General features: G+C 48.5%; 1 protein-coding gene across 7 annotated transcripts in view; it reads left to right on the top strand.

Moving 5' to 3' along the window:
* The window catches only part of CLOCK (clock circadian regulator), a 75,096-nt gene that overhangs the window by 38,442 nt on the left and 9,147 nt on the right, over window positions 1–27,507 (top strand). For 4 of the 7 annotated variants that reach the window (XM_068137710.1, XM_068137711.1, XM_068137708.1 and 1 more), the window contains 14 exons: window positions 4,002–4,093; window positions 6,566–6,655; window positions 8,122–8,242; window positions 9,134–9,247; window positions 13,430–13,548; window positions 17,495–17,577; window positions 17,824–17,930; window positions 18,542–18,689; window positions 19,255–19,330; window positions 20,460–20,601; window positions 20,970–21,070; window positions 23,025–23,114; window positions 24,686–24,844; window positions 26,306–26,512. In XM_068137710.1, the coding sequence (XP_067993811.1) occupies window positions 4,002–4,093; window positions 6,566–6,655; window positions 8,122–8,242; window positions 9,134–9,247; window positions 13,430–13,548; window positions 17,495–17,577; window positions 17,824–17,930; window positions 18,542–18,689; window positions 19,255–19,330; window positions 20,460–20,601; window positions 20,970–21,070; window positions 23,025–23,114; window positions 24,686–24,844; window positions 26,306–26,512 (1,649 nt within the window). The remainder of the gene's footprint in view (window positions 1–4,001; window positions 4,094–6,565; window positions 6,656–8,121; window positions 8,243–9,133; window positions 9,248–13,429; window positions 13,549–17,494; window positions 17,578–17,823; window positions 17,931–18,541; window positions 18,690–19,254; window positions 19,331–20,459; window positions 20,602–20,969; window positions 21,071–23,024; window positions 23,115–24,685; window positions 24,845–26,305; window positions 26,513–27,507) is intronic. The other 3 variants (XM_068137712.1, XM_068137715.1, XM_068137714.1) reach the window with 3 other exon arrangements.

Here is a 27,507-nt window from a genome sequence, read left to right as displayed (position 1 = left end):
AGGATGGGTGCTGCTCCCCTCTCTGGTCTCTAGCTGAGGATGGCTGCTGCTCCCCTCTCTGGTCTCTAGCTGAGGATGGCTGCTGCTCCCCTCTCTGGTCTCTAGCTGAGGATGGCTGCTGCTCCCCTCTCTGCTCTCTAGCTGAGGATGGCTGCTGCTCCCCTCTCTGGTCTCTAGCTGAGGATGGCTGCTGCTCCCCTCTCTGGTCTCTAGCTGAGGGTGGGTGCTGCTCCCCTCTCTGGTCTCTAGCTGAGGGTGGGTGCTGCTCCCCTCTCTGCTCTCTAGCTGAGGATGGCTGCTGCTCCCCTCTCTGGTCTCTAGCTGAGGATGGCTGCTGCTCCCCTCTCTGGTCTCTAGCTGAGGATGGCTGCTGCTCCCCTCTCTGGTCTCTAGCTGAGGATGGGTGCTGCTCCCCTCTCTGGTCTCTAGCTGAGGGTGGGTGCTGCTCCCCTCTCTGGTCTCTAGCTGAGGATGGGTGCTGCTCCCCTCTCTGCTCTCTAGCTGAGGATGGGTGCTGCTCCCCTCTCTGCTCTCTAGCTGAGGATGGCTGCTGCTCCCCTCTCTGGTCTCTAGCTGAGGATGGCTGCTGCTCCCCTCTCTGCTCTCTAGCTGAGGATGGGTGCTGCTCCCCTCTCTGCTCTCTAGCTGAGGATGGGTGCTGCTCCCCTCTCTGGTCTCTAGCTGAGGATGGGTGCTGCTCCCCTCTCTGCTCTCTAGCTGAGGGTGGGTGCTGCTCCCCTCTCTGCTCTCTAGCTGAGGATGGCTGCTGCTCCCCTCTCTGGTCTCTAGCTGAGGATGGCTGCTGCTCCCCTCTCTGCTCTCTAGCTGAGGATGGGTGCTGCTCCCCTCTCTGGTCTCTAGCTGAGGGTGGGTGCTGCTCCCCTCTCTGCTCTCTAGCTGAGGATGGGTGCTGCTCCCCGTCTGGTCTCTAGCTGAGGATGGCTGCTGCTCCCCTCTCTGCTCTCTAGCTGAGGATGGGTGCTGCTCCCCTCTCTGCTCTCTAGCTGAGGATGGGTGCTGCTCCCCTCTCTGGTCTCTAGCTGAGGGTGGGTGCTGCTCCCCTCTTTGGTCTCTAGCTGAGGATGGGTGCTGCTCCCCTCTCTGCTCTCTAGCTGAGGGTGGGTGCTGCTCCCCTCTTTGGTCTCTAGCTGAGGATGGCTGCTGCTCCCCTCTCTGGTCTCTAGCTGAGGATGGGTGCTGCTCCCCTCTCTGGTCTCTAGCTGAGGATGGCTGCTGCTCCCCTCTCTGGTCTCTAGCTGAGGATGGGTGCTGCTCCCCGTCTGGTCTCTAGCTGAGGATGGCTGCTGCTCCCCTCTCTGCTCTCTAGCTGAGGGTGGGTGCTGCTCCCCTCTCTGCTCTCTAGCTGAGGATGGGTGCTGCTCCCCATCTGGTCTCTAGCTGAGGGTGGGTGCTGCTCCCCTCTCTGGTCTCTAGCTGAGGGTGGCTGCTGCTCCCCTCTCTGGTCTCTAGCTGAGGATGGGTGCTGCTCCCCTCTCTGGTCTCTAGCTGAAGAACATGACCTGAGGGCCATTGCTCTTGGAGTGCAGGCTTCTGCCAGCATTTGCAGGCCTTTCTGTGGAGTTACCAAGTGAAGCAGTTTCTCCCCACGTTCCCTTGGCTCTGTTTTCCAGTCTCACACTTCCTGTTTCAATTATGGGAAATGGAGAAGAACATCTGTGCTTTGGTGCAGGACTTGTGCTAATGTAATCCAGAGTGCTTGGGTGAAGGCATGGACCTCAGCTTGCACTCAGTAGAAATCCCTTCTGCTGCAGCCAGACTGGCTTTCTCTTTAATTCTGGAGTGGGATGATGGCAGGGACCAGAGTCAGCCAATGAATCAGACTCTTTCCTGTTCCAAAGTGGAGATAGTCTGTGTCCTGTGGGCTGAGCACATTGGTTCCTTGAATTCTGCTTCTGTTTTGGTGCCAGAGCTTTTCATCTCTGTGTCCTCTGACTTGCCCCTCAGCTTTCAATGTGCTTGCTCTGACTGAAAACTGAGATTTTGGGGTTGTACTTAGGCAATTCTGTCTCTGCAGCCCACTCTTACAGCTTTGTGATAGCATTTCAGAGCAGACAGCAACAGCCTGCTCAGTTAATTGCTGGGAATTTTGGTCTGGGTTGTGGCCTTTTTACATCCCCTCCCTGCCCCCCTTCTTATGGCTCTCCAGTTTCTTGCATGACATGGCTCTTGCTGACTGCTCTTTTAATCAAGTGTAAAGCTCTTCTGTAAAGTTTTCCCTCTTCAAACTGGGAACCAAAGTTCTGAACTGTTCCAGCCCTTTGCATGTTTAACTCAGCTCCAGGTTTTCTGTGCTCTCTGAGCCATCTGAACTTGCAAACCTGCTCACCACCCCTGTGCAGGCTCACCCCTTAGAAACCAGCAACACATGCTTTGGTTCTTTTGAATCTGAATTCATAGAATCACAGAATCAATCAGGTTGGAAAAGACCTCAGAGATCATCAAGTCCACCCTGTCACCCAACACCTCCTGACTAGCTAAACCATAGCTCCAAGTGCCACATCCAAGCCTTTTTTGAACACCTCCAGGGGTGGGGACTCCACCACCTCCCTGGGCAGCACATCCCAATGGCCAATTACTCTTTCTGGGAAGAACTGTCTCCTCACCTTGAGCCTGATCTTCCCCTGGTGCAGCTTGAGCCTGTGTCCTCTTGTTCATGACCACTTGTTCAGGGATGTCCTCACAGTCAGTGCTTCTGTAATGCCCTTGTGACTCATCAAGCCTGCAGTGGGACATGAGCTTGCTTCTTGTTTCTCAGTTATCACTTGATAGGCATCAGCATTCATAACCCTGAGGTCTGGTTTTGCATGGCAGCTCTTGCTTCTCTCCCCTCTTTATGGGAAGTTAATTTGGGTGTTTCTGCAGGAATCTGTTCAAAACTTGTCTCTCTGCACAAGTCAGTCCTTCTGCAGCGCACTCTGTCTTGCAGCTCTCAGCTATCTGTGTTGAACATCAATTTCTTTTAAGGTAACCTCATTTCCTTACAGAGAAGAGTGGGGAGAAAGGATGCAGTGAACATTTGTAGTGCAAAGGTTAGCATGACAGAATGGTCCAAAATAGTTTGAGGAGTCAGCATTTTAATGACCTGAACTGAGCAGGAATTTTGGCTTCCTGAATGTTTGAAAGCAGCAAGGCTCTCAATAAATCACTCTCAATCTTCCAGTCTCAGAGGAAGGAGAATTTGTGCTGTCAAAATCCACTACTCACTGTCATTAACTTCAGCATTACCTTGAAGTCTGGCAGGATTGCAGCACAAATTGGTAGAAGGAAAGAGAAGTCAAACCTCATTATGACTTAATCATAGAATCCTGGAATGGCTCAGGCTGGAAGGGAGCTCAGAGCTCAGCTCCTCCAACCTCCACACCATGCCCAGGGACACCTCTCAGCTACACTCAGCTGCCCAAGGCCTCATCCAGCCTGGCCTTCAGCACCCCCAGGCAGGAGGCAGCCACAGCCTCCCTGGGCAGCCTGGGCCAGAGGCTCAGCAGCCTCCTGCTCAACAACTTCTTCCTCAGCTCTGCTCCAACCCTGCTCTGCCTTAGCTTCAAACCATTCCCCCTTGGCCTGTCTGCAGACACCCTGAGGAGAAGTCCCTCTGCAGCCTTCCTGCAGGATCCCTTCAGGTCCTGGCAGGCAGCTCTGAGGTCCCCCCAGAGCCTTCTCCTCTGCAGGCTGCACAGCCCCAGCTCCCTCAGCCTGTGCTCACAGCAGAGCTGCTCCAGCCCTTGGAGCTTCTTCGTGTATTCCCCTCTGGACTCACTGCAGCAGCTCTGTGTCCTCCTTGTGCTGGGGACACCAGAGCTGGAGGCAGGATTGGAAGGGACAAAGACACTTCTTTTTAAGGAACATTTGTCTGCAATGAATGAGCAGTTCAGGGAGGCTGGAGACCCTTCAGCTCTCTCCTTGCTGTGCAGATGCAGCTTTGTGGGGGAGTGATGGCTTTTGGCAGGGGGAAGCCTTACCTTGTCTGTGTTTGCTTACAGAAATTACTGCACAATCAGATGCCAGTGAGATTCGACAGGACTGGAAACCAACATTCCTTAGTAATGAAGAGTTCACACAGTTAATGTTAGAGGTATGGGGGCTTGGGGGGTTCTGGGACCAGGCTGCTCTCCTCACCTGAGGAAACCCTTCCCTTGGACACTGGATTTTAATTGCAACTCTAGTGCATGAACCTGAAGATTCAGAACGGCTGTGGGTGCAGTGCAAGGCAAACCAGGTTTGCTTTGGAGTGCAGTGTGAACTGCAGAGGTGGAAGTATTTAAGTACAACATAGATGGTGAAGAGGTAAAAATACAGACTTTTTTATTGATTTGATTTTGGGTTTTCTCCCTTCAGTTTGATTTTTTTTCCCTTTTAGTTTGATTTTTTCCCTTTTAGTTTGATTTTTTCCCTTTAGTTTATTTTTTTTCCCCTTTAGTTTGAATTTTTCCCCTTCAGTTTGATTTTTTCCCCTTCAGTTTGATTTTTTCTCTTTAGTTTATTTTTTTCCCCATTAGTTTGATTTTTTCCCCTTCAGTTTGATTTTTTCTCTTTAGTTTATTTTTTCCCCTTTAGTTTGACTTTTTTTTTCCCTTTAGTTTGGCTTTCCCCTTCAGTTTGATGTTTTACCTTTAGTTTGATTTTTTTTCCTCTTTAGTTGAATTTTTTCCCTTTAATTTGAGTTTTTTCCCTTTAGTTTGATTTTTCCCCCTTTAGTTTGATTTTTTTCCCCCTTTAGTTTGATTTTTTCCCCTTTAGTTTGATTTTTTTTCCCCTTTAGTTTGATTTTTCCTCCTTAGTTTAATTTTTTTCCCTTTAGTTTGATTTTTTTTCCCCTTTAAGTTGGTTTTCCCCTTCAGTTTGATGTTTTACCTTTAGTTTGATTTTTTTTCCTCTTTAGTTGAATTTTTTCCCTTTAGTTTGCTTTTTTTTCCCTTTAGTTTGATTTTTTCCCCTTTAGTTTGATTATTTTTTCCCCTTTAGTTTGTTTTTTCCCCTTCAGTTTGATGTTTTCCCTTTAGTTTGATTTTTTTCCCTTTAGTTTTTTTTTCCTTTACTTTGATTTTTTCCCTTTAGTTTGTTGTTTTCCCTTTTCCTTTAGTTTGACTTTTTCCCCTTCAGTTTGATTTTTTTTCCCTTTAATTTGATTTTTTCCCCTTTAGTTTGGTTTCTTCCCTTTATTTTTTTTCCCTTTAGTTTGATTTTTTCCCCTTCAGTTTGTTCTTTTTTCCCTTCAGTTTGATTTTTTTTTCCACCCCTTTAGTCTGATTTGATTTTTTTCCCCTTTAATTTGATTTGGAATTTCCCTTTGGTTTGATGATTTTCTCCTTTGTTTTTTTGGGTGTTTTTTATCCCCTTTGGTTTGATTTTTGGAAATTGAAGTAGTGGTCCACAAATGAAGACATTTTCCTTCAAAGTGAAGTGGATATTTCAACTTCCCAAGACGAGGAAGCTCCCAGTAGAACCTACCTTTAACATAAATTAGAGCATTAACTGCAAGAAAGGCTCAGCACATCCATGTGTATTGAAGTGTTCAAGGTCTTGCCTTCTGCTCTCCCAAACTGCTGTGTCAGCATTGCTGTGCCAAAGAAGATTGAGATGAGCAGTTGGATTACTACTAGAAATAAACTCAGGGTGTAAGCTATCAGCCCCTGGGAAATGAGGGCAAGTTGGTTGTATCTTGTGAGTGAAACAATTAGTTGAACAACAAATGATTTAAGTCAATGAACAATCAGGTTTCATTTTCATTCCATGTCATTCAATTTCCTTTAAGGCACAGGTGTAATTGATTGATTGATTTATTAATCCTCTGGTGAGTTCTCTTCCCCCCTGGCCCCAGGTTAGTGAAGTGGTTGTTTGTAGCTCCTGCTTGGTGTTTCTCGAGTCCTCTTGCAACATGCATGTCCACAACTAGCGACTGTGAAGCCAGATGGAAAAGATCAGAAGTTAAATATTGGAAGTTAACAGCAGAAATGAGATGTTAGAAACCATTTCAGAGATGTGAGCTTTCAGGTTTCCTATTCCCAACCACAGCTCTGCCATGCTTTGATGTTTGGCAGCATTGAGCTAAAAGACATCTTTGTGGCAGTCAGTCGAAGATGAGGCAGGCAGAACTGCATCTCACAGTTTCCAAGGCTCAATAAGACCTTGCTCAAAGTGTCTTTTACTGAGATTGAGAATGTTGAGATCTTAAACACTGAAATTCCTTCATTTCACCACCTCTCTTACTATCTCATGCACTTTTCCCACCTCTTCTTTAGCTCCTTTTCCTGATGTTTATGATGATGGAATTAAGAGGGAGGCAGAGTGGGAGATGGGCAAACAGCCCCTGGCTGTGTATGGGCTTGCTTCTGAAACCACAGGTGACTGAAGGACAGAACAGTCTGGGAATTATGATCACAATGTAAAAGCAAGACAAAAAAGTTCCAGTAGTGAAAGGCATTTTCATTTCTCATGATGAACTGCTGTAAAGTTGATCAGAATTATTTGCCATGTTGAAAGTAGCTTAACAGTTTTAATCTGCTTTGCTGCTTTTTATTTAACTGCCCATTATGTTTAATTTCAGGCTCTTGATGGTTTTTTTTTAGCAATTATGACAGATGGAAATATAATATATGTGTCTGAGAGCATAACTCCCTTACTTGAACACTTGCCAGTAAGTACCAGTTGCTTTCAGTACCATACCACTTTGTCTGTGGCTGCTGTTGTGCTATCAGTACTGATTAATCAATAGCCCTTCTGGCAGTCCAGAACAGAGAAATGCTTTGTCCTAATGCTTCTGCTTTTCCTTCAACACAACTCCTTCCTGCTGCTCTGGCTCCTGTGTTAAACATCTCCTTTGGAGATACGGAATGCAGTTGGCACTTTATTGGGTCAGGCTTACGAAGTGCCAGACCAGCATCAATTTCTCTTCAGCACAACTGCAGCTGCCTGCAGGAGACCCTTTGGAGTTCATGCCTGTCACAGCCTCTACAGGAGTCAAAAGAGTATTGCTGAAGAGCTCTAGCCCTGGAAATTCTTAAAACCACTTATTTACTCCTTTCTTGGCCAAGAACTCTGCAGAAAGGCTGGTTCTGCTGTGTAATCTGGGTGTGTGCTTTGGGCTTTGTCACATCCCCTCAGCACTGATTTTGGTGGTGTTGCTCAGTGGTAAAGTTAACATTCTGGTTTCTGAAGTTACCTTTGCATAATGCCATTCTGAAATGAGGCAAAGCACTGCTTGGGAATCCAAACAGGAGCCAGAGAGCGAGCTCTAGTGCAGAAGAGAAGCACAAGTTCCTGTCAAAGGCTGTTTGTCTTCCTGTGCTAAAGATGTTTTGTCAAGCTTAGAGTGGCTTGGTCAGAAAATGATTCTGCACAGCATCAATTCCCCTGAGTTTTGCCTGAGAGCAGCTTGGGAGTTTTGAAAACCATGCAGGTGAACTGTGATTTGTTTTGCTGAAAGCCCAGAAATGACCAAGCTCTCAGGGGCACATTTTGTTGTTCTTTGCTTTTAGGTGTGAATTGTATCTCCTAAACATAATGTTCCATGACCTACCTTTTCTGGGTGCTAAATCAAATGCATTTTGCCTGTAATCACTTGTTCAGTTTCATTGCATCCATCTCTGTGGCTCCTGGGTTTGTGAGCTTAGTTCCAGAGCTGATTATAAAATGTATTCACAAAGCCACCTGCAGTTCAATGTAGTTATTGCTAACCTCATAACCTCCAGGCCTGGGGCTGCCTTTTGTTCCAGGGTATCACTTCAATGTATTGGTTGCCACCAACAGGTTACACTGCCCCAGGACAACAAGCACAACCTGCACTTGCTAATTCAAGTGCCCCTTCCCTTGGCATCCCAGCGAGGTTATCACCAGCTCCATTGTAGTTCAGGGTGTATGTGTCTCTGCTGTGCTCATGGTGGCCATCATGAAATGGCTTGCAGCATCAAAGCTGAGACCTCAGAATGAGTTGTGTTTTGCCTTCCTGTAAAACCCTTGTGTGCTCCAGAGGGTGGCTTTGAGTCAGTCATCTTCTTGTCAACTGTGGCATCGTTTTGCATGAAAAGAGTAGGCTCTGGGAGGCTGTGCATCTTGCATTAGCTTAATGCTTATTCAATCTTGGTTTTGTGTCTTTTCTTTCAGTCTGATCTTGTGGATCAGAGTGTATTTAATTTTATCCCAGAGGGGGAACATTCAGAAATTTATAAGATATTGTCTTCTCATCTGCTGGAAAGTGATTCCTTGACACCGGAGTACTTAAAATGTAAGTAGCTGCTGTGGGTTAGCCCTGGCAGGCAGCTCAGCCCCACAGCTGCTCACTCACTCTCCTCACTGGGGTGGGAAGGGACTCAGAGAGGTGACAGTGAGAAATCTTGTGGCTTGAGATAGAGACAGTTTAAAAAGTGAGGCAAAAGCTGTGTGCACAAGGCAAGCAAAATAAGGAATTAATCTGCTGATTCCTGTCAGCAGGCAGGGGTGCAGCCATTGCCAGGAGAGCAGGGCTGCATCATCTGCAATGGTTACCTGGGCAAACAAATTCCATGAGCACAAACATCTCCCCCCTCCTCCTTTCCCCAGTTTTTATTGCTGAGCAGAATGTCTTATGGTGTGGGATAGCCTTCAGCCTAACTGGCCTGGCTGTGGCTCCTCTCAGCTGCTTCTGCAGCCCCAGCCTACTCGCTGGTGGAGTGGTGTGAGAAGCAGAAAAGGCTTTGACTCCTTTTCAGCATTGCATTGCATTTCACTCTGGGGCTTCCCCATGTGTTAGAAATGTTCATCTTGTTTACACAGCTTCTGCTTAGACAGTTGCAGCAGTTGGCAAGAATGAAAACACAGCAGCCTGATGGGTTTTGGAAGTGCATGCTTGAGTGAAGTGAAGCCTGGGGCAGCTGCTTTGCTAAAGTAGCTCTGTGGGGGTTTTCTTGGGGGGGTGGTTCTGTGTCATTAGCATTGAGGCCATTCATGCACAAACTCTGAGGAGATCTCCTTCAGCTTGGTTCATGTCATGCTGGCTAAAGGCTGTGGCCATTTGCAGTGACAACACTTCAGAGTATCTTGATAAATATGCAGCTGAATTACTCCTGCTTTCCTTTCCATGCTGGCTGTGCACTTCATCAGGCATGTAGCCCTACTAATTTGTTTATTCTTTCCTCAGCAAAAAATCAACTAGAGTTCTGTTGCCATATGCTCCGAGGAACAATAGATCCCAAAGAGCAACCTACCTATGAATATGTAAAGTTCATAGGAAATTTCAAGTGTTTGAATAGTGGTAAGTAATGGCTGTGAGTTGTTAGAGCTGGACTACTTGGGCTGCAAAACTTAATGATCAACTAAAACCAGGGTTTCAAAAGAAGAGCCTGGAGCAGCTTTGTGGCTTGAGCCTGGAGCAGCTTTGGGGCTTGAGCCTGGAGCAGCTTTGGGGCTTGAGCCTGGAGCAGCTTTGGGGCTTGAGCCTGGAGCAGCTTTGTGGCCTGAGCCTGGAGCAGCTTTGTGGCTTGAGCCTGGAGCAGCTCCGGGGCTTGAGCCTGGAGCAGCTTTGGGGCTTGAGCCTGGAGCAGCTTTGGGGCTTGAGCCTGGAGCAGCTTTGGGGCTTGAGCCTGGAGCAGCTCTGGGGCCTGAGCCTGGAGCAGCTTTGGGGCCTGAGCCTGGGGCAGCTCTGTGGCCTGAGCCTGGGGCAGCTCTGTGGCCTGAGCCTGGAGCAGCTCTATCACTTCTACACTACCTAATTCTTTTAATGAAAAGAAGGAAACCTGCATGATGTCTTCCAGGTCTGTGTGTTTTGGGCACAAAATGCAGAGTGTGCTTGATGCTTGCAGTTGCAGGAAACGAGTATCTTGTAAAAGTGGTTGTCTTGAATGTAGAGACCTTTAAGACAATGCTTTAGAATAATGCCTGGACTTAGTTAAACCTAATCCATACTTAGGCAGCTGAAGAGCTAACTGGAAGATCAGTGGCACTGAGTACCTGCAGTTCTCATGAGGCAGTGAGCTGGGAAGTCAAATAAAATGTAGGGTTTTTTTCCCCCCATTTCAATTCTGTGCTTTCACTGACAGGAGTTAGCACTCAGGTGAGTGGATGGACTCACACTGTTGTACACACTGACTTCCTTCTGCCTTCCATTCAAGTTATTTTTGTTACTCTGTAGTAATATTTCTGGGCAGCCTGATCTAGTGTGGGGTGTCCCTGCCCATGGCAGGGGGCTTGGAACTAGATGATCCTTGTGGTCCCTTCCAACCCTGACTGGTGCTATGAATATTGTTCCTCTCTCTGTCTCCCTCTACCCTGCCTGTGCTGTTTCCTGGAGAGGCATCTTCATGTGTTCAGCCAGGCAAATGGGGGGTGCAGTGCAGTTGGTAGTAGACCTTCATGAAGATCACCCACAAGGATCTTACCAAAAGCAGTGTCTTGTCAACAAGCCTGGCTTTGTTTATGTGATGGCAGTGTATTCTTCACACAAAATAGGCAGAGATTGGTTTGTAGTGTCAAATGGAAGCATGTAGGAGAGACAAAAGGGCCAAAGCAGGCCTGAAACACCTGCAGAGGCCAAACATGGCAGTATAGAATCAGAACCATAGAATCAACCAGGTAGGCAGAGACCTCCAAGATCATCCAGTCCAACCTGTCACCCAGCACCATCTGACAACTACACCATGACACTGAGTGCTTCATCCAGGCTTTTCTGGAAGATCTTCAGGGATGGTGACTCCACCACCTCCCTGGGCAGCACATCCCAATAGCCAGTCTCTCTCTCTGTGAAGAACTTCTTGCTGACATCCAGGCTGAACCTCCCCTGGCACAGCTTGAGACTGTGTCCTCTTGTTCTGGCACTGGCTGCCTGGGAGAAGAGCCCAACCCCCACCTGGCTACAACCTCCCTTCAGGGAGCTGTAGAGAGCAAGAAGGTCTCCCCTGAGCCTCCTCTTCTCCAGGCTAAGCAACCCCAGCTCCCTCAGCCTCTCCTCACAGGGCTGTGCTCCAGACCCCTCCCCAGCCTCCTTGCCCTTCTCTGGACACCTTCCAGCATCTCAACCTCCTTCCTAAACTGAGGGGCCCAGAACTGGACACAGGACTCCAGGTGTGGCCTGAGCAGTGCTGAGCACAGGGCAGAATGACCTCCCTGCTCCTGCTGGCCACACTGCTCCTGCTGCAGGCCAGGATGCCATTGGCCCTCTTGGCCCCCTGGGCACACTGCTGGATCATGTTTAGCCTACTATCTGTCAGCACCCCCAGGTCCCTCTCTGCCTGGCTGCTCTCAGCCACTCTGACCCCAGCCTGTAGCCCTGCTTGGGGTGGTTGTGGCAGTAGTCTGGAACGAGGAGGGGTTGGAAACTGCAGACTTACTGGTTGTAATTCAGTTTTGCAAGAAACCCAGAATAAATGGTGAAACTCTGTGTGAGCTTCAGGAAGCTTGCCAGGAATTGAATGGCAGCCTTTGTGGATTTTCAGGTAGACATAGCATCAAATCAATGCAGTTCCCTCTACCAAGGAGTAAGACACTGTCTGAGTAAGAGGACAAGGTGCAAGTAAATGATGGACTCTTTTAATGTGCTTTTGACAGTGACCACATCCTGTGCTCACACCCATGGAATGTGCTGCCCAGGGAGGTGGTTGAGTCACCAACCCTGTGTGTGTTTAAAGGTCCTTTAGATGTGGTGCTTGGGGCTATGGTTTAGGGGTGAGCCTTGTAGAGTAGGGTTATTGGTTGGACTTGGTGATCCCCAGGGTCTGAATGTTTCTGTGGCTCTGTAAAGGAAGCATTTGCTGGAGAGTAGCTGCAGAGACTGCTTGGAGCAGGCAGCAGTGGTCACTGCCAAAATCAGTTTTAATGGCCTTCTGGGTGTGAGCAGCATTCTCATTAATGCTACAGATAACAAAAGGTAGTTTGCAGGCATGAAAGGATGCAAGGACACTTAAAACAAGACAAAAATTCACCCCCAGATTTAGAAGAGGAATTGTTCTGGGGAAGGAAACCCAGACCCAAGTGACCAACAACAAGTGCAAGTCACTGCACTTAAAGTGTATGAACAGCAGGAAAAGCTGGAGCCTGCCAGAGAGCAGTCCTTGGAAAAAGGAACTCCTGTGGAATGTGCACTGAACATGACCAAGTCACCATGAGCAATCACCAGGCTGTGAAAAGAGAGTCTCAACCACATGCAATAACCCCGCTGTGCTTGGCAGCAGCCGTGTGTCCTCACCCAGAGTGCCTGACGCTCTGTTGTGAGTAAGGGGAATTGGACAGAGTTCAGATCAGAGCAGTGAAAGCGACCAGAAATTTACAGCTAACTTACAAGGCAAGATAAAATCTGGAGAGCAAAGGGATAAGATAAAGGGGAAGGAAATGACACGTTTTCTTTCTGGTGAAAGCCTGAATTGCATGAAGAAACTGCAGTAGAAGTTTGAATCCAGAGCTGAGCTAAACCCAGACAGGCTTGGAAGAAGCTGAAGGCATTTCACAGTCATTAGAGCTTAGTAAAGATAAACTGAATTGATACCTGCTGGAAATTAGAGGCAAGGTTAATCTGTGGTGAGGTCTAGTCCATTCTTTGCCTTCCTGTGGTTCCATCCATCTCTGGTTCAGCAAGTGGAATTTGTTCTCAGCTCAGTGTTCTGATTCTTCCATGTACGAAATTGTTGTGCCTGTGATGGCTCAGTTACTCAGCCTGTCTCCTTCTCCTGTTGCTCGAACGTGATGGAAGCCTGGAACAGAAATGCTTACCCTAGAGTTCAAAAGAAAAAGTTACCAAATCTGATACAGAATCACAGAATGTTAGAGATCACCCAGTCCAACCTGCCTGCCAGAGCAGCATCACCCAGGGCAGGCTGCACAGGCAGGCATCCAGGCAGGCTTCGAAGGTCTCCAGGGAAGGAGACTCCACAACCTCTCTGGGCAGCCTGCTCCAGGGCTTCAACACCCTCACCATACAGAAGTGTCCCCTCATGTTGAAGTGGAACCTCCTGTGTTCCAGCTTGAACCTCTTGTTCTTTGTCCTATCACTGGCACCACCAAACAGAGCCTGGCACCTTCCTCTTGCCCCCCACCCCTCAGCTATTGATAGACATTGATCAGATCCCTCTCAGCCTTCTCCTCTCCAGACTGAACAGCTCCAGGGCTCTCAGTCTTCACAGCAGAGATGTTCCAGTCCCCCAGCCATCCTTGTAGCTCTCTGCTGGACTCTCTCCAGCAGGTCTCTGTCTCTCTTGGGCTGGGGAGCCCCAGACTGGACACAGGATTGCAGGTGTGGTCTCAGCAGGGCAGAGCAAAATGCAGCAGATGCGTTCCACCCCCTGTCAGTAGTTCCCAAGAAGGGTTAGAATTGTTACTACTTTCTTGAAGCTGCCTTGGCAGAAAACAGCAGGCTGAGTGTAACTTTAGTCCTTTGAGAATGTGACTTGATGGCTGCTTTCCCTTGACTGCTGCACAACCTCTGTTCCTCTTCTCTCTCTCCCCTCAGTCCCCAGCTCAGCGCACAATGGTTTCGAAGGAACTATTCAGCGATCGCACCGGCCTGCATATGAGGACAAAGTTTGCTTTGTAGCCACAGTTAGATTAGCTACACCTCAATTTATCAAGGTATGTACAGGTGAAACCACTTTTTTGTAGCACTTTAGATGTACTAAGAGAACAACCTCAGAAAGCATGCACGTATTTCAGGTGTCACTGATGGAGATCGTAAGGGATGTCCATGTGTGAAACTGACAGGGCCTGTGTTTCCTCACACACAAAGAGGTTAAGTGTTATGCAAAGCATCAACTGGAGTCTTGTGAATGCCATTTCTAAGTGGCCATTTCAAACAGTGGTATGCAAGACATAAAACTAGAAGCCCATAGGAATCCAGTTCAGCAAGCTGAACTTAAACCAAATGAAAGGCAACGGCGAGATTCCACTGCCCCTGCAGAAGTTAATAATCTTACTTGAAACTTGGATGTGAATTTGATGCTGTTGGTGGTCATGCTGTAGTTTGATGCTTGCTGTAGTTTGATGCTTGCTGTAGTTTGATGCTTGCTGTAGTTTGATGCTTGCTGTAGTTTGATGCTTGCTGTAGTTTGATGCAGAAGCAAACCTGGATCTGTAATTTTGTCTGAAACTTAGATGTGACTTTTCTGTTGGTGGTGGTCTTGCTGTAGTTCGACACAGAAGCAAACCTGGTAGGGCTTAATGGATTACCTGTCAGCCACAGAGAGTTGCATTTGAGGTAACAGAACTCTTTTGTTCCACTACTGTCGTTCAATAACTTGGCTGCTTGGAGGGCAGGCTTTGCTTCACCAGCAAACTGTAGAATGCAGAGAGCTTTCCAAGTTTAGAACTGGATGTGTATGAAACTTGTGATCTGCTGAGGGTAATCCTGTTGCTCACCAAAGTCCAAACAAATACTTAGGATACAGTACAGGATAGTCTGTGGTTTGGATTCAGGTTACATGCCTCACACAAATCTTTTAATCTAGGTACAGGACAGTCTGCTGTGTAGCATTTGTCCTTGCAGTGCAGCTGGAGAGAAAGGCCACGGAACGGCCGTGGCACACAGTCGAGCTGCTGTCTGTCACGCACAGCTCTGCAAACATTCAAGTAGCTTGCCTGTAATTTGAAGGCTGTGGTGTCTTAAGGTGAAGGTTGGTGGTGGTAGCCTCTGAAGACATGGTTTGTATACTGTGCACTTTGAAAGCATAGTAGGGAGTGGAGGAATCATGCAAACCTCAGTCCTGTCAGGCTGGATAGGAAGTGGATCTCTCCAGACAGCAAGCCAGAGAAAGTTTGTTGTTTGTTTTTCTTGAAGCCATGGAAATCTTTCATCTGAGAGCTTCCTTGCTGTGTGGGTGTAAACACTGTCCTTCCTGGTAGGGCTGCAGTGGGCAGAGAAGTTCAATGTGTGGGTTTTGCTCCATAAGGTACTTGGGGGGGGAAACCCCAGCCTAGCAGGCTTTGTAAATACTTTTGTCTCTTAAAGTCTGCCAGTTCAGGATGTACTGCAGGAGAGCTTCTGGCCTGCCTACTTCTGGAACAGGACATGTGGAAGCTGAGGAAAAATCATTCATAATCTTTCATGTCTCTGTCTCCTGAGGGGGAAAAGCTTTACAGTTCATACTCTGCACTAAGTTTCATTCCTCCTCCTGAGTTTCTGAACCCCTAGTGCCTGAGGAAGCTTTCATGTTGCAGCCATTTTGATATCTTCTCAAGGGTGCTCTTCATCTGGGAAATACCTTCTGGGGGAGAAGACTAACATTTGAGTGAAGCCTTTTACCCTGACAGTGCTTGTTTGTACCCTGTTATTATTGAGGCTGGCAGTGAGCAGACTCTCCTGCAGGAGCTTTACCATCCTAGTAACTTTACTAACAGATGTGTGATGGAGCCAGCAGTGAGCTGTGGTTTTTAGTGCTGGATTGCCTGATGGAGGTACAAACTGCCTGCTCAGCTGCCACTTGGCTATTTCAGATGGTGTGCAGGTCAGGACTTTTCATCTAGAATCTTAAGGATATCCATCAAGCCTTAAGGATATCCATCAAGGGCTTTTTATCTAGAATATAATTTCTTAAGGATATCCATCAAGCCACAGTGCTCATGAGAATAACCTCTGCAAGTTCATGCTTCTATGTGCTGCACGTGACCCCCCTGCTTTTGTAACAGTGTGCCCCCAACTTGCCTCCCTGGTGAGGAGATTTGGCTCTCCACACTCTGGAAAACATTTGTCGTGCACTTTGGCTGGTAAATAACTGAATCCTCTCAAGATGAAGATTAAGGCATGATTAATCCAGCCAAAAGGCTTCTACCAGAGTGCTTGTTGTGACAAATGAAAGCCCTCTCTTGTCCTGATGCCTTGTTGACAGCTTCAACTGTTGAACAAGGTAGCTTCTGCCCAGGGGTGTTTTACAGTGGAACATCTGCAAATCATGGCTGGAAGTGCATTGAGTCATCAGATGCTAACCTGCTGCCAGCTCCTCACTAGCAGTGATGTTTTAACTGCCTGTTAACTGTAAACTGCAGTTTAATTTTACTGCCTGCACTTCAGTTAGGTTTTTCACTTTTGTTTTGAATTGTGCCAAAATAATTAGGTTAAAAGAAATGACAAATCCAAAGTATAGCTCAAGGGCATGCACTTGCTCTGTCATTTCTTTTACTGTGCTATGAGTGGTGCTGTGCTTAGTGCTGTAATCTTAGGAAAGGTAGATGAGCTCTGGGTTTCACTTTGAAAGGTTCAGTCTTGCTAACTGGAAGTGGTTTTGTTCGTTACCTCCAGCATGCAGCTCCCTGGTCATTGTCTTTAGTTTTTACACGGAGGAAGGTGAGGGGAAAAAAAGTCTTGCCTAGATCTGTTCACTTCTGTCTTGCAGAGAAAGGAAAAATAGAACTAACTATTTAAAGAAGTGCAAAATAGCCACTTGGACTCCTTAAACTCCACTCAGACTTAGTGTAACCTGAAAAGAGTGCAAGGGAAGGTGAGCCCTCTGTGGGGACAGCAGCCAGGCTTCTACTGTGTTTCCCACAGGCCTGTTTTAGTTCAGGTGGTGGCAGAGCAGCAGTGTGCCTGTCTGTCCACATCTGTCACAAACATGAAGTCAGCTCACCAGTGGCTTCTGGGCTGTAGTCCTTAGCAAGCTGTTGTTTCAAGGGATCCTGGCAGCAGGGCTGCTGCTGCAAGCTCCTACAAGTGTGACAAGTGTGTACAGGTCTCCAAACCAAACACCTCTAGTGTTACTGTAGTTCTTGGAGGGGTGTGTTTGTATGTGTGCATGCATGTTATCATCCCACCTTTCTCCTTGTAAGGCAGTGCCAGAGGAGTTTGCAAATGAGCAAACAACTTGAGGTTGCTTGGCTGTGTTAGCAGCTCAGTTAGCTCCTCTCAGTGTGGGGCACAGTACTTGGTGGGGCGTCTTTGCCTCTCTGGAAAGGGGACAGCAGAGACTGACTGACATGCACTGGTTGCACCTCTGTCTGAGCAGAGTACCTGTAAAATGATGTGGTGTGAGTACCTTGAGGCTTTGTTGTCACAGTGGCAGTGCAGTCATTTGCTGTTCCTGAGTTCTGAGCCTGAGAGTAGTTGTGTCATTGGTACATGTCTGTGCCCTCAAGCCAAAGTGATTTAGAATACTCTCTAGTCACTGAAAGGAGGAGCCCAGATACTGTGACCATCTTGCTAATGTTGGGTTTTAGCCATTATAAGCATCCACTGTAATGAGAGTGTCTGGTGGGAGTGTTTCATCTCTCTTTTGCTTGTTACCCCTTCAAAGCATAACTGCAGGAACTGCTGATTTCTGCTGTGCTGCTGCCTGTGTGGGTGCTGAGCCCGAGTTCAATCTCACACCAGGCTTGTCCTGTTTAAATCAAGCCAGTGTCAGCCTGACACAGCTGAGATTGGATTCTGCCTCAGTGCCATGCCTCTAAACAAGCAAAATGGTCTAAAAGCAGTAAGATGCTCTCAGCACTGTGGAGCTGGCTGCTGCCCGTGGGTAAGTCTGCTGTCGGAAGAGCTGATGCTGCAGCATAGAGCAGTTTTGAGAGAGCTCTTTATTTTTTTACTTTTTAGGAAATGTGCACTGTTGAAGAACCCAATGAAGAGTTCACATCTAGACATAGCTTAGAATGGAAGTTCCTATTCTTGGATCACAGGTGCAATTCCTTCTATGTATAGCAGCAATAGTGGCTGAATGGCAGTGGTGGCTGTAATACTTGGTTCACTAATCAGCATTGACTACTCATAGCTTGTCTTGGGTTTAAGTTGTTAAAGTTTTTTGCAGAGCACATACTGTAAACAAGCAAAGATGTCTTGAGTAAATTGTTCTGTTTTGAGCTTTTTTTTTGTGTGTGTGTGTGTGTGTGTGAAAAGGAACTGACATTGCTTTTTGTATTGATTAGGGCCCCTCCGATAATAGGTTATCTGCCATTTGAAGTGTTGGGAACATCAGGCTATGATTATTATCATGTGGATGATCTAGATAATCTGGCAAAATGTCATGAGCACTGTGAGTACTGCTGAATTGATAAGATGAACCAAGTTTGCTTTACAGATGTTTGGTTTAAGGCCTGCTAAGTTGTAAACTGCTGTGGTGAAGCATTAGGCTTAAGTGAAGCCTCTTGGAATCCCTGTAGTTGATCTTCATCTCTGTTCCTTTGAGACAGAGCTAAAAACCAGGCTTAACTTTCTCTTCTGATTCAAGAGTTTACATTGTGGTAGATTCCAGTGCACACAACAGTGACTAATGCTTCTCCAGCACTTCCTATAGCATTTTAAAGGCTCTTATGGTGTTTAACAAATGTGAAAGAGGGTTTGAACACGTCCTGGGATCAGCTTCCCCTTCCCCTAGGCTTTTCTTCATGAAGCTGCATTTAGTTTGTTTGCACATCAGTTTCTCACAGTGTTGAAAAAGAAAACACCACCACCAAACCCATAAAAATTGAAAACCACAGTGTGACTATTTCACTCTTGCAGAAAGCAGCCATGTGAAATGTTCTTAGTCACTGGCACGGTGCTGACCTGCTTGGCAGCTGTGTCAGGCTGGGCAGGAATGTTTGTCATGTCACTGTAATGTCCCCAGGCTGCACAGACAGTAAACTTTGTTCTTCACTTTTATAGTAATGCAATATGGGAAAGGGAAATCATGTTACTACAGATTCCTCACAAAGGGACAGCAGTGGATTTGGCTGCAAACTCATTACTATATCACCTACCACCAGTGGAATTCCAGGCCAGAGTTCATTGTCTGTACGCACACTGTTGTCAGGTGAGTTGTGCTTTAACATCTGCATTACAGAAACTCTAGTGGTGTGTTCAGCCTGGAGAGGAGAAGGCTCCCAGGAGACCTCATTGTGGCCTTCCAGGATCTGCAGGGGGCTCCAAGAAAGCTGGGGAGGGACTTTTAGGGTGTCAGGGAGTGATAGGACTGGGGGGAATGGAGCAAAACTAGAAGTGGGGAGATTCAGATTGGATGTTAGGAAGAAGTTGTTCCCCATGAGGGTGGTGAGAGCCTGGCACAGGTTGCCCAGGGAGGTGCTGGAAGCCTCATCCCTGGAGGTGTTTGCAGCCAGGCTGGATGTGGCTGTGAGCAACCTGCTGTGGTGTGAGGTGTCCCTGCCCATGGCAGAGGGGTTGGAACTGGCTGAGCCTTGAGCTCCCTTCCAGCCCTGACAGTTCTGTGATTCTATGAGAGCTGCTTTGGCTGCAGAGAGAAATCATGGCAGTCTAAAGTGTCTTGAGATAATTTCTAAGCCAGGTAGCCCTGTGGAGTTTGCTTCTTGAGACCTGTGTTTTAAATCATCCCAGTGGTCATATCTGGTTTGTTCTTTCAGTTACGCAGAAGTCAGAGCAGAAAGACGACGAGAGCTTGGTATTGAGGAGTCTCTCCCAGAGATAACAGCAGATAAAGTGAGTGTCTTGCTTACAGTTCACTTCTTTCTTTCATGCTAACAACATGTAAGCAAACTGGGGTCTTGTTACAAGGGCTTGTAGTGGTAGGATGAGAGGGAATGGTTTTAAGTTTGAGGAGGGCAGATTTAGACTGGGTATTAGTATAAAATTCTTTCCAGGGAGGGTGATGAGGGACTGGCACAGGTTGCCCAGGGAGGTGATGGAAGCCTCATCCCTGGAGGTGTTCAAGGCCAGGCTGGGTGAGGCCTTGAGCAACCTGGTTGAGTGGAAGCTGTCCCTGCCACTGGCAGGGGGGTTGGAACTCAGTGATCTTCAAGGTCTCCTCCAACCTAAACCACTCTGGGAATCTGTGCAGCAGCAATCAGTGATTTGTCCTGTTAGAAATGAAGTAATTATGTTGCTCTGTAAATAACAAGGCTGTTTAAAATGCTCAAAGAAGCCTAAGAAGGCTGGTCAAGTGTGTTCTGCCCTGAGCACTTAGCCTGCTTTCTCAGGAGTTCCTGTGGTTATAACATGACAACACCCCCAGGTCCTTGCTCAGATCTAACTGCTGCAGAGCTGTGGTTGAGAAATGAATGCTCTTCCTTACTGGTAGCACCCACAGGGTGAAAAGCCAAGGCCAGCACACAAAGATGGATGTAAAGAATCCACAAGAGGACTCCATCCCATTTCTTAGAAGTACAGAGCTGGCTTTGGAGTGGTGTCCTTGGGAGCCTCAGTGAGATCAGCCAGCTTGAGCAGATGCGCTGACCTCCGCGCCCTGGCAGTGCCGAGGGGTTTTCCTTGGGGGCTTCAGCAAGTTCCATCTGACACTGCTCCTGCCAGTGCAACTCACTCACCCTTTCTCAAAAGAAGAAGCAATTCACTCAGTACACTGGTGTTCAGGGGGACTTGAGTAGTTAGAGAAGAAGGTCAGCTCAGCACTCAGCTTGTGTCTGCCTGGGTGTTGGTTTCTAGGCTTACTTAGCTTGGCTTTGCTTGCTTTTCCAAGCCACCAATAGAGACTGGGCTTAGACATCTCAAACCAGGCCACTGCTGCTGCACAGGCACCTGTGGCTGGGGTTGGTTGGGTATTTGCTAACAGAAATGGGCAGGTAAAGTAATTGTTGTTTGTGTGTCTCTGCAGAGTCAGGACTCTGGGTCTGACAACCACATCAACACAGTGAGTCTCAAAGAAGCACTGGAAAGGTTTGATACCAGCCCCACACCTTCTGCTTCCTCCAGGAGTTCAAGGAAATCTTCACATACTGCAGTTTCAGATCATTCATGTAAGCACCAGCTGTTGCAAATACAGCTCTCTGCCTAGGGAAGGCTTTCTGCTTACTGTGAATTAAATGCATAGCTCACAGGTAGTCATTAGGAGATGGAAAGTGTGCAAATGAAAAGCTCCTTTTGGAGGCTTCAGGTCTGGGGACCACTCAGATTTCCAGTGACTTCTGAAAGCTGGTTCAGTCCATCAGACTGCATGGTGGTTGGATAATCAGGGGAAAAGAGACCAGGTCTTGAGGGGTTCTGGGGGTTTGGTGATCCATTTCTCTTTTTCCCCTGCAAAACTTGCTGTGATTTGAGTCTTGCATTGCAGAAGTGAGATTACTGTTAACATCTCTCTCTCTATTGCTACTCTGAACATTGTCAGCAACACCAACTAAAATGACAGTGGACACTAGCACTCCTCCCAGGCAAAGCTTATCTGGTCATGAAAAGACTGCACAAAGAAGATCATCTCTGAGCAGCCAGGTAAACTCTTCAGGGAGCAAATCTGTGCTGATCAGTGTAGCTCACCTTTGGTTTGGGGCTTCTGAAAACACCTGGTTTAAACTCTGAGCACTTGCACTTGGGATCAGTTTCATAGAGCTGTTGGAGCATGTCCAGAGAAGGCCACAAAGATGAGCCAAGGGCTGGTGCAGCTCTGCTGTGAGCACAGGCTGAGAGAGCTGGGGGGGTTCAGCATGGACAAGACTCTGGGGGGACCTTACAGCTGCCTTCCATACCTGAAGGGATCCCACAGGAAGGCTGCAGAGGGATTTTGCATCAGGGTATCTGGAGCCAGGCCAAGGGGGAATGGTTTGAAGCTGAGGCAGAGCAGGGTTAGAGTGGAGCTGAGGAAGAAGTTGTTGAGCAGGAGGCTGCTGAGCCTCTGGCCCAGGCTGCCCAGGGAGGCTGTGGCTGCCTCCTGCTTGGGGGTGCTGAAGGCCAGGCTGGATGAGGCCTTGAGCAGCTGAGTGTAGCTGAGAGGTGTCCCTGGGCATGGTGTGGAGGTTGGAGGAGCTGAGCTCTGAGCTCCCTCCCAGCCTGAGCCATTCTAGGAGGCTACAAGTATGTGACTGCCAGCAGTGTACCATCAGTGTGCCCCAGTTTAAGGGGATGCAATAGTTAAACCCAGAACTTCTGGGGTGTTTTGGCATCAGGGCTTGCAAGATTCTCTGTGAGTCTCCTTTCACTCCCACAGCTTCTTTCTGAGACTCTTCTCAATATCTAGATGAACATAACCAATGATACACACCCAAAACAGGAGGCAACAGAGTGCTGTGTGTGACCCTGGAGGGAACTCCTCTAAGTGAATATTCATATAGCCATATATTGTAGTGGATACTTCCATCCAGCTTCTGATGTCTTGAGAACATGAGGCCATGTCATGCTTGGTGCTCCAGCTGAGCTAACACACTGACAGCTACCAGAGAGGATAAAAAGCTTTCTCTGTATACAACATCTACATCAGCAGCAGCTCTTGTGTTCTCAGTTCTCTCTTATTGAAGGTTAGAAATGCCAGGAAATGTTTACTTTTAGCATTTGGTATTTTGGAACTGACAGATGTTGTAAAGAGCTACTTCATGTACAGCCTCATGAGGCTCAACAAGACCAAGGGCAAGGTCCTGCAGCTGGGTTGGGGCAATCCCAGGCACTGATACAGGCTGGGCAGGGACTGGCTTGAGAGCAGCCCTGAAGAAAAGGACCTGGGGGTGCTGGGGGAGGAGAAGCTCAACAGGAGCCAGCAGGGAGCACTTGCAGCCCAGAGAGCCAAGCAGAGCCTGGGCTGCAGCAAGAGAAGTGTGGCCAGCAGGGCAGGGAGGGGATTCTGCCCCTCTGCTCCACTCTGCTGAGACCACAGCTGGAGCTCTGGGGCCAGTGCTGGAGCCTCTGTGCCAGGAAGGATCTGGAGGTGCTGGAAGGTGTCCAGAGAAGGGCCAGGGGGATGAGCAGAGGGCTGGAGCTGCTCTGCTGTGAGGACAGACTGAGGGAGTTGGGGTTGTGCAGGCTGGAGAAGAGAAGGCTCTGAGGAGACCTCATTGTGGCCTTCCAGGATCTGGAGGGGGCTCCAAGAAAGCTGGGGAGGGACTTTTGAGGGTGTCAGGGAGGGATAGGACTGGGGGGGGATGGAGCAAAACTAGAAATGGGGAGATTGAGATTGGCTGTGAGGAAGAAGTTGTTCCCCATGAGGGTGGTGAGAGCCTGGCACAGGCTGCCCAGGGAGGTGGTGGCAGCCTCACCCCTGGAGGTGTTTGCAGCCAGGCTGGAGGTGGCTGTGAGCAACCTGCTGTGGTGTGAGGTGTCCCTGCCCATAGCAGGAGGGGTGGGACTGGCTGAGCCTTGAGCTCCCTTCCAGCTCTGTGATGATTCTCTGATTCTCTGTCAAGTGTGAAGTTCATTCTCTCAACACTTATGGAACCCTTTTTATCCTTTCCAATCCCAGTCTCTGAGCTCCCAGTCTCTTGGCCAGCCAGTAGCACAGCCAGCAATGTCTCAGCCTGCAGCTCTGCAGCTCCAGTCTGGCATGTCCCAGGTATGGATTCAGTTGGTTTATTGTTTGTTATTTTTTGAACAGTCTTCTTCTGAAGAGAAGGTTAACTTCTCTTTTGGGAGCTGAGTTCTTTGGTGCCAAAGCCACCTTTAACCTTCTCTTGACATGAACCAATTCCCCACTTTGACTCCTTTTCTTGGTTTTTTTTCCTTCCTGCTGTTTGTGTGGATGTAGTTTTCAGCCCTGGCCTTTAGAAGCACAGGCAGAGACACAGTTTAAGGTAAAATATGTTTTAGGACATGAATTGAACAATTCATCAGCTCTGCTGGCAACTTTCTACACACATGCTTGTAAGACAGGGCAGCTTAGGCTGTGAGTCAGGGGGTCAGGGCCAGCCCAGGAGCTGTGCCCTGTGGATAGGATACAAGTGTCAAAGACTTCTACTGACTTGTGGCCCCTGGCAGATCACAGCATCACAGCATGTTAGGGGCTGGAAGGGACCTCCAGAGATCACCCAGTCCAACCCCACTGCCAGGGCAGCATCACCCAGCACAGGTCACACAGAACACATCCAGGGGCTTTGGAAAGGCTCCAGAGCAGGAGACTCCACAACCTCTCTGGGCAGCCTGCTCCAGGCTCTGCCACCCTCACAGGGACAGTTTTCCCTCCTGTTCCCCTGGCACCTCCTCTGCTCCAGCTTGCCCCCAGTGCCCCTTGTGCTGTGCTTGGCCATCCCTGAGCAGAGCCTGGCTCCAGCCCTGCACATCTTGATCCCCAGCACTGAGGGCAGCCCTCAGGCTCCTCTGCTCCCAGCTCCCAGCCCCAGCTGCCTCAGCCTGTGCTCCCAGGGAGATGTTCCACTGCCTGCAGCAGCTCTGTGCTGGACTCTCTCAAGCAGTTCCCTGAGGTCCTTGAGCTGAGGGGTCCAGATCTGGACACAGTATTCTAGATGCAGCCTCACCAGGGCAGAGTAGAGGGGAATGAGAACCTCCCTTGACTACTCACCACAGCCCTTCTGTTACCCCTAGGATGCCATTGGCCTTCTTGGCCACAAGGGCAGATTGCTGCCTGCTGCCATCCTGTTCTCCACCAGGTCTTTTTCCCCAGAGCTGCTCTCCAGCAGCTCAGCCCCCAACTTCTCCTAGAGGAGAACAGAAGAGACAAGCAGTTTCTCTGGGGGTCCAGCCTCCAAGAGTGTGTGCCTGGGGCTATTCCCAAGTTAGCTGCAGAGGGTTTAGCTCTGAGTGAATGATGTTTGTGAAGTGGTGGAGCTGTGGCCTTTAACCTCGGGGAGCTTTGCCACCCGCAGTGCCATGTGAATGACCAAGGCTTTCCGTGGAGGCTCGGTGATTTGGACAGCAGTCAGCTGCTTTTGCAGTGGATTTAATTTTCTCCTGCACTGTTTCCATTTCCCCAGCTCTGATGCATCAACTGAATGTTGGTTCTGTGACACTTTCACACTAATGAATTGGTCCTGGGCTTGTGGCTGCAGGCGGCTCACAAAGCGGCCCTCGGTTTCCTCTTCCTGCCTGCTGTGGAGGAGGGTTACTGACTGCCTGTAAAGGAAATGCCATGATTTCTGCTCAGCTTTTAATGTCTTCATTGCACTACAGCCTGTGTTTCAGTTTTCAGCTCAGCTAGGAGCCATGCAGCACCTGAAGGACCAGCTGGAGCAGAGGACACGCATGATAGAGGCCAACATCCATCGGCAGCAGGAGGAGCTGCGCAAGATTCAGGAGCAGCTCCAAATTGTCCATGGTCAAGGACTCCAGGTGGGTTGGTGTCACCCTGACAGGTTTGATCTGTAGAGAATGTATCTAGAAGGAGAGCTGGGCACTTAATTCTGCAAGGTGCTCCTCCCTGCTCCATCAGCTGTGTGCCTGAAAGCACCTGCAGCTTCTGAAGGTGTGCTGGGGCACTGCCAGGTCTCTCTCCCACGCTGAGCAGCTCAAGCCCAGCCTGTGCCTACACCTGGATGCAGAAGGCTGCAGTGGTTAACATCTTGCAGAGTTTGCAGCTATGGAAATATTAATCCAAAGTGTGCAAGATAAAGATTCATTTCCTCTTGTAGCTCAAGGGTGTCAAATTCACACCTCCTGTGCCTTAGCCTGTCCTGTCAGGCTGTGCTCCTCCAGCACACCCTCCTGGTGAAGTGGTTCTGCTTGGCATGGTCTGCTGAAGCAGTTGCTGAGCCAGAAGGACAAGGCTAGAGGATGCCTTACTCAGCCTAACAACTGACTACCTGATTTCTGTGCTTTCAGCCAGTCTGGGTTGATCATTTCCAGCATTGCAGTAAAGGAGTGACTCTGTTGGAGTTGTCTGGTTGAAAAACAGCAACAAAAGCAAACAAAAAACCCCAGCCAGAATGAAAATGCAGCTGAAGGAAACAATCCAAATGTTTTCAGTAGGGATTGTGAATAAAGAGTTAGGGGGAGAAAAATACTTCCTGGGAAGTACTGAGTGTGTTGCTTAAATGCTGCTGAGGAGTAGGAGTTTCTGGCATGAGCTATTTTCAGTGTTGATTAGCACATCTCCCGTGAGCCTGCCAGCAGCAGACTGCCTTGGAGATGCCTCCAAAGGAGAGACTCACAGCTCTCTTCCCATGCACTGTGGAGGGACCTTGTTCAGGTCTCTGGGAGATAGGGGAAATATCCCAGTGTTGCACATCCTGCCTCAGTAGCCTGCCTTGGGCCTAACTTGTTGTAAAGCCTGAAGTGGTTTTGTGCTGCCTTCAGTCTGTTGCAGTGATGCTGGAAAGTTCAGGGTGCTCACTGTGGTTGCTTGCTGGCCAGGGAAGATGATGCTCTTGGTGCTAAGCCTGAGTCTGTTAATTCTGAGTTTTTCTTCATGTGAATTAGCTTCCCTGCTAGGGAGCCTGCAAACAGAAATCTGACCTCAGATGCATTTACTTTGGGTGGCTGCAGGCTGCATTACAGCTCAGTCTCTAAAGAGTCTTTTGGTCTTGTTAAGAACAAATGTTCAACCTTAATGTTGAGGGCTCTGGAAATGAGGATTCTGATCCTTGGCTTATTAGTTACAGTAGGGCCTCTGAGCCATGACCCTGTGTGGCAGCTGGGCCTTCTGCCCTCAGTGCCCACAGCACCTCCAGTAACTTCAGATGGAAGTTTATCTCACCTTGATTTGAAGTGCTGAAGTTCAGCTTCTGCCAAACCCTCTTGAACAAAGGCTTCTTCAAGGCTAACCTGGGGATGTTCTCCATTTTCTTTTCCAAGATGTTCTTGCAGCAGTCAGCTTCTGGACTCAACTTTGGCTCTGTACAGCTTGCTTCTGGGAATTCTTCGAGTGTTCAGCAGCTGACACCGATAAACATGCAAGGTCAAGTCGTTCAGCCTAATCAGGCTCAGAGTGGGATGAGCACAGGCCATATGAGTACTCCACACATGATACAGCAGCAGCCCCTGCAGAGCACTGCAGCACAGGTAACATTTGTGCTACTGGTTTTGCTGGAGAGAAGCTGGTGCTCAAAGCTAGAGTGGAACACAGCAGTGGCTTCCCTGGCATCCCCCTCCCCAGCCTCTGGAATCCACAATGCCTCCCAGTGGGTTCTGCAGCTCTGCTTTCTGTCCAATGTGATCACAGGCTTTAGAATCATTTTGGTTGGGAGAGATAGAGAAGATCATCCTGTCCACCCATTCCCCAGCTCTGCCAAGGCTGGTGCTAAGCCATAGCCCTCAGCACCACACCTCTGCATCTTCTCAACACCTCCAGGGATGGGAATTCAGCCACCTCCTGGGCAGCCTGTGCCAGGGATCAAGTTTCTTCTGACCTCCAACCTGCACCTCCCCTGCTGCAACCTGAGGCCATTTCCTTTTGCCCTAGAGGAACCTCATGATCTGCCAGCATCACAGGGCTGTAGAAAAACATCATGATGTTTGGGTTTTAATCTTGCCACCCACTTTATATTGCTGGAACCACACTGAGCAGCTATTCACTTTTATCTTCTCAGTCATGCAGGAGTTCAAAGTCCTGTCACATGTTTCTCTACAGAGGTCTTTCAGCTTCTGGTGGCTTTGACCATTTGGTGTGTGGAGGCTCCTTACACCTCCAGTCTCTGTGGCCATAGAATGCTTGGGGGTGGAAGGGACCTCCAGAGCTCATCCTCTGTACCTGATCCAAATTCCATGCTTTGTGATTTGTGAAGAGGCAGACTGGTGGTGGACAGTTTGCTGTCTCAGCAGTAAGCTAGTTCCAGGCTTTCCAGTAATAAATTGTTTGGCATGATGTGCACATCTCAGTCCTAGCCTGCTGTAGAGGTGCTGAAGGAGTGGAAACTAAGAGCTGGAGCAAACTGTGTGCAAGTAGCTGAAAAGAAAAAGTAACCAGAACAGGAGAAGAGGTCAGTTAAGAGATTTTCAGGTGTCTGGGGACTAGTCACAGAGAGTCACAGAATGTTAGGGGTTGGAAGGGACCTCCA

The sequence above is a fragment of the Melanerpes formicivorus genome, unplaced genomic scaffold (assembly GCF_026170545.1).
Source record: "Melanerpes formicivorus ecotype bairdi unplaced genomic scaffold, bMelFor1.0.p_v2 SCAF_4, whole genome shotgun sequence".
NCBI classification, from domain to species: Eukaryota; Metazoa; Chordata; class Aves; order Piciformes; family Picidae; genus Melanerpes; species Melanerpes formicivorus.
This window is presented reverse-complemented; position numbering and strand designations above follow the sequence as displayed.